The sequence below is a fragment of the Apaloderma vittatum genome, unplaced genomic scaffold (assembly GCF_000703405.1).
Source record: "Apaloderma vittatum isolate BGI_N311 unplaced genomic scaffold, ASM70340v1 scaffold27405, whole genome shotgun sequence".
In the NCBI taxonomy this organism is placed as follows: domain Eukaryota; kingdom Metazoa; phylum Chordata; class Aves; order Trogoniformes; family Trogonidae; genus Apaloderma; species Apaloderma vittatum.
The window spans coordinates 1-5,648 of NW_009719227.1; the positions used below are offsets into that span (position 1 = coordinate 1).

General features: G+C 42.8%; 1 protein-coding gene across 1 annotated transcript in view; it reads left to right on the forward strand.

Moving 5' to 3' along the window:
* Nucleotides 1–6: 6 nt before the first annotated feature.
* Nucleotides 7–5,648, forward strand: part of YIPF1 (Yip1 domain family, member 1) — a 5,943-nt gene continuing 301 nt past the window's right edge. Inside the window, exons 1-8 of the mRNA XM_009870552.1 lie at nt 7–54; nt 740–903; nt 1,597–1,677; nt 1,787–1,874; nt 2,003–2,119; nt 2,925–3,091; nt 3,623–3,805; nt 4,733–4,827. Of these exons, the coding sequence (XP_009868854.1) occupies nt 24–54; nt 740–903; nt 1,597–1,677; nt 1,787–1,874; nt 2,003–2,119; nt 2,925–3,091; nt 3,623–3,805; nt 4,733–4,822 (921 nt within the window). The 5' untranslated portion in view covers nt 7–23 and the 3' untranslated portion in view covers nt 4,823–4,827. The remainder of the gene's footprint in view (nt 55–739; nt 904–1,596; nt 1,678–1,786; nt 1,875–2,002; nt 2,120–2,924; nt 3,092–3,622; nt 3,806–4,732; nt 4,828–5,648) is intronic.

Genomic DNA, 5,648 nt, shown 5'->3' on the forward strand with positions numbered 1-5,648 from the left:
CTGTTCCTCAACCAGGCGGACGAATGGCGGCCGCGGATGACCTCAAATTTCAAGGCAAAGGCGGATATCGCAGGTGTAAACGTGGGGTTTGGGGCCCAGCTCGTGGAGGGGTCCGACGTTCCCAGGCTTGGAGGGGGTTCTGAGTAAAAGCTCTCTTGAAGTTTTGCGAAAAAAAGCAGGGGTGTCCCCGGTTTACTGAGATGAAACTGTGATCTTGGGGAGCTAAAAAATGTAACCGGTGCTGACTGGAATCCTCCTTGGTGGAAAGTGAGAGCTGAGAACGCACAGAGCCCTCTGCCAGTGGGAATGGGCTGTGGTGTCAGACCTCCTTAATTTTTGATAAATATGTTCAGGTCTGAAAGAAAACTTAACATTTGGAGGACATTAAAGTTACCCAGTTTTACAGCCTCTTCAGAGAGGCAGCTCTCCCTTGCCCTTGGAGAGACCTGCTGGTCCTTTTGCTGGGGCTGATTGCGGGAGGGAAGGGCAGGCTTCAGTGGTGCTAGTTTATCCTAATGCAGGCAGATTATGGGGACAGACAGGCAAACACTTTATTAACAAAGTAACTGTTCACCTTGAACTGTGTCAGTTTGGACTTTTAAGAAGCATCATATGTGACACACCTAAGAAAGTGATATATCTTTTCTTGGGCTGTGTAGGGGTCTTGATGTAATTTTTTGAGCTGCGACAACAAAAATTTTGGTATCTTGATTATCGCCTGTCTTTTACTTATTTGCAGAATTTGATGATGCAGCTAATTTGCTTGCAGCAAATCCTGACGCTACCACAATAAGCATCGATGAGCCAGTTGAAATCCCCAAGAATCAGCATGGCCGTCTGCAGGAGCCAGGAAGAGAAGAGGACGATGAATTACTGGGGAACGATGACTCCGATAAAACAGAAGTAATGCTCTTATACCTACAGGGCCTCCATAAAAATGGTGTCAACAACACTCACATGTTTCTAGAGGGCACCAGGGATTCATGCTGGGTGACTTAAAACTCTGGTGCTTCTCTGTCACTGTCTCTTGATAGTAGAGTTGGAAGACACAAATGCCTGTGGGCTCTTCAGCTGATGTTGGTTTGCCACCTAGGAAATTGCACCAAAATGGTGGTGATCTAAGTTAAGCAAATGTACTAGGAGATAAGTGCAGCAGCAGCTGAAGACCCAGCATCGTGCTCATTTCTGTCAGTTTTGCTGTGGGGTTTGTGACTCTGGCATGGAGAGCAGGAAGCTTTTAATGGGCCAGGGCTTGTGTGAAGGGTTCAGCTAATGTAGCCTGGTGGGGAGGGAACTTGTGATGCTGATGAAGGCAGTGCTTTAAATTCTGTGGTAGAAGGTAGTATCAGGCTGCTCTTTAGAGCCCCAGGCCACTGTTCTGCTTGCAGGGAGGTAAGAGGCTAGCTGCTGATAACAAATCTTAGAGAGGAAAGGGAAACAGTAAAATCATTCATAAGTAAGTGATAGTTAGCACCACCTTGTTAAGTTTTGTTTTCTATCCAGGTGCAGAAATCACTTAACTATTGTATAAATCAACTAGTAATGCATAAATTGCGTACTTGTAATGTTTTCCATGTTGCTTCTCCCACCCTACAGCTGCTTGCAGGACAGAAGAAAAGTGCCCCTTTCTGGACATTTGAGTACTACCAAACGTTCTTCGATGTGGACACGTACCAGGTTAATACTCTGCTCCAAAGGAGAACTATTGTCTGATCTATGTCTTATCCAGACATTGAGGTTTTTCCTTCTTACATGTTCAGTCAGACAGATCTGTATGTTTTCTTAGGTCCTGGACAGAATCAAAGGTTCGGTTTTTCCAGTACCAGGGAAGAACTTTGTAAGGCTGTATATCCGCAGCAATCCTGACCTTTATGGTAGGTATGAGGTGTGAGAAGTTCTCTTTTGTGCTAAATGTTTTGAGTTTATATTTCTTTTTACTTACTAGCCTTAAAAAAACAAGAGGGAGAGGAGTTGTTATTGAACTTGTTTGCTTCTTTTTGAGGTCCCTTTTGGATATGTGCCACACTCGTCTTTACCATTGCTGTGAGTGGCAATCTCTCAAATTTCTTCATCCATCTGGGCAGACCAACGTACCACTACGTGCCTGAGTTCAGAAAAGGTTTGTAAGTAGTTGACAGAGTCCCAAGTTCATCGCTCTGGTTTTTTTTTGTTTTTGTTGTTTTTTCCCCCCCAGTGTGCTAATGAAGTAGTGTAAAAAGAGGTCACAGCTTTGATTCAGCAGAGCTGACAGAGTCCCAAGTTCATTGCTCTGGTTTTTTTGTTTGTGTTGTTTTTTCCCCCTCAGTGTGCTAATGAAGTAGTATAAAAAGAGGTCACAGCTTTGATTCAGCAGAGCCTTTTGATTGAGTACGCTCTCTAAATTTAGAGAGATGTGAAATGAGTCCTTAAAATGGGCTGTAACTGGCAGAACCCTACTCCTCCAGAGCATAAAGTAGTTACAGAGCAAGCAGGAGTAATTTGGAATCCAGTCACTTGAATAATTTCAGATTTGACACACGTATCTCTGTTCTCTTTCTATTTTTTTTAGCTTGTCTGCATTCTATTGTCTTTTTTCAGTAGCTGTTAGTAGCCACAGTTCTGTTTTTAACTCAGTTTTTCTTTCTTCCATGGCTCTTCCTTTCACACTGAAACTGAATGCATTTTGTACACAAGTGTAATAAAGAAGTTGAAAATGTCAAGAAAATATTTACTGGAGGTTTTTACTTTTAAAGTAACTTGAAGTGCTGGCAAAGTAGTGAGTGTAAACTGGATGTAAACACAAAGTAGTCAGTTAACTAATAGTTCATACCTTGTTTTTTGAAGCTAACTCCAAAGGTGGCTTTCTAGTTCTCATGCTAAATTCTTCTAAATGATTGATTCTGGCTGGAATTCTAAGAACATTGAACCTTTTGTCATATTTCCAGTGTCCATAGCAGCAACAACGATTTATGCATATGCTTGGCTTGTTCCCCTCGCTCTCTGGGGATTCCTGATGTGGAGGAACAGTAAAGTAATGAACATTGTCTCCTACTCGTTCTTGGAGATAGTGTGCGTATATGGCTACTCCCTCTTCATTTACATTCCCACAGCGGTACGTATGGCCTAAAGAACTCACCTCTGTTTTGTGCCCTGCAAAAAGATCCTGGTTTAGAAAATTAGCAATTTCTTGTAATATTGTTCATATTAGTCAAAATCTTGGGGACTGGGCAAATGATTTGCTCTTTTTGCTTGGCTAGAATAAAGCCTTTTGTTGAAGCTTGTCTACTGTCAAGATACCTTGCGGGTCCTGGAAAAGTCCAGGACAGGTCATTTTCTCAGAGGCAGCAAATCCAAGCACGGGCGCTGCGGGCAGTGCTGATGGCTCCGAGGACAAGCTTCCCTGGCAGGGACTGTCCTGGGCCACTCTGGCAAGGGGCAGGCGTTGGATGTCCCCAAGGGTACGTGCTCTTGTCACGTCTGCTCTTGCTCTTGCTCCTTCCTCAAATAAGACGTATCAGATAAGGTGTTGAGTTAATCTGTGCACAAATTGGCTGGAAGGGATGAAACGTCACAGAACAACGTGTTCAACAGATGAATCCCCGTTTCCCAGTCTCCTTAACGATTGTTTTACTCTCTTTTATAGATTTTATGGATCATTCCACAAAAAGTGGTGCGCTGGGTCCTGATGATATTCTCCCTGTGCCTTTCGGGGTCTGTTCTGGTGATGACCTTTTGGCCCGCTGTCCGAGATGACAACCGGAGGATTGCACTGGCAACGGTGGCGACCGTTGTTCTGCTTCACGCCCTGCTGGCTGTTGGCTGTTTGGTACGACACTGCCTTTCCATTTCTCTGTTATTTCTTGGGATTGGCGTCACGTTACGGCACAGGGAAAAGGAGTGCTTGGTTGGAAAAATACTTTTTTCATAAAGAAAGAAACAGTACTTCTGCAAAACCTCCAAAGTAAAAGTTCCAATTATTTCAAATGTAGCAAAAATTTATGCCAATCTGACTTTGACAGCACTGGCAACAAACTCAATAATGAAGATGTTTTTAGTGCAGAATCACTCACAGAACAGTCTTAAATGTATCTGGCATTCATGATAGTGTCACCGAAGCGTTAGTTTTTATTGTATCCAGTTGCAGCTTATTCCAATGAGCACTATGCTTAGTTAATCCTTTAAAATGATTAAATATTTTGATATATAGTGTATGCTTATGAGTTTTATGTATGAAAACATGAAGCTGCTAGAACGCAGTAAAGTAACAGCCTTACAAAAACAGAAGACCCAAATGCTACTGAAATACATAATGATAAGCATTTCGATTATTTGTTTTTCCTTTGTTGCAGTGGGTAAAATGATGTAACTCAGGCTTCAGTTCTGTTCCCCCCACAGCTTCCAAGGTAGATAGATTTGGTTCCCTGCAGCTCAGCGTCCAGGAATGCGAAGGCAAAGCCCAACTCTTGTGTTACAGCAGGAGACTTGCAGCTGACTTCAGTGGGGCTCCTGTCACTGGAGACCGCTTGTCAGTTAAAACAGCAAGCAGTCAATAAATACCTGCAATTAGATCCTTTCCAGTGCAGGTCTTTTTGAAAGGCTTTAGCGGCTGTTACATTTAAAAGTACAGTTTAGAGCACTGTTTCAGTGCTGTGTTTGTACTTTGTGAACAGTGGGTGAGGAAAGAAAGAGCTGGGATGAGGCAGAGCTGTTTGTTTCTCTCTAAACAGTCTTTTTCTCCTCTGTACTGATGTAGGCATACTTTTTTGATGCCCCTGAACTGGATTTTCCTGCACCTATTATCCCTGCTCACAATGGAACAACAGTAATAACAAAGAGTCAGTAAATAAGGTAAGAATCCAATCTAAACTTCCTTCTATAATTATCACAGATCTTGAAACTTTTTTTAGAATGGTTGAGCAGGCAAGTTTTTCACAGACCAATTTTGGCAAATGGCACCTATGTATAAATACCATTTGTTAACTTTTCTTCCAGATGTAAACTTTAAGTATAGCCATAAAAACATAAAAGACTGAGGAACAAAGACATGTTATCTTTCTTTTCTTTGAGGTTTACTCTTGGCAAAGAAATATGCATTTAAAAAATCATCTCAGTACCATAGGCCATTTCAAAACTGTGGGGTTGGTTTTTTGTGTTTTTTCCTTCAATCTCTTACAACCCCCTTAAAGTGTTCCTTAGAATTTGTACAGCACAATTAAAACTTAAACTATAAACTATTACTCTCCTATTTTCCTTAATGTTAAAAGTAGGTGGGATTTTTTTCCCCTTGATGTGTGCGTGACAGTGCATTTTGGAGCAGCAGCTCTGTGTGTAGGGAGGTCCGGGTAATCTCTGAGCAGGGCTGACACGGAGCCTGCACCATCCCTACGGCTTGACCGTGTTCATTGTGTGGGACGGTCTGAGGGTTTGCTTCCTGCTCCCTGGGAGCGCTGCCAGCAGCTGATGGCATCTGAATTCTGCTGGGAGAGATGAGAGGTGGAACAGATCCAGGAAAAGGCCAGTGGACACGCCGAGGCCAGGCCACTGCAAGTACAGCAGCCCCAAGCGTGTATGTGGAACTCAGAGTGTTTACTGACTAGAAGCTGTAGTAGACTTAAAAACCAACAAAACCAAAACACTAAAACCAAAAAATGGCCAAATATGCCCAGCAG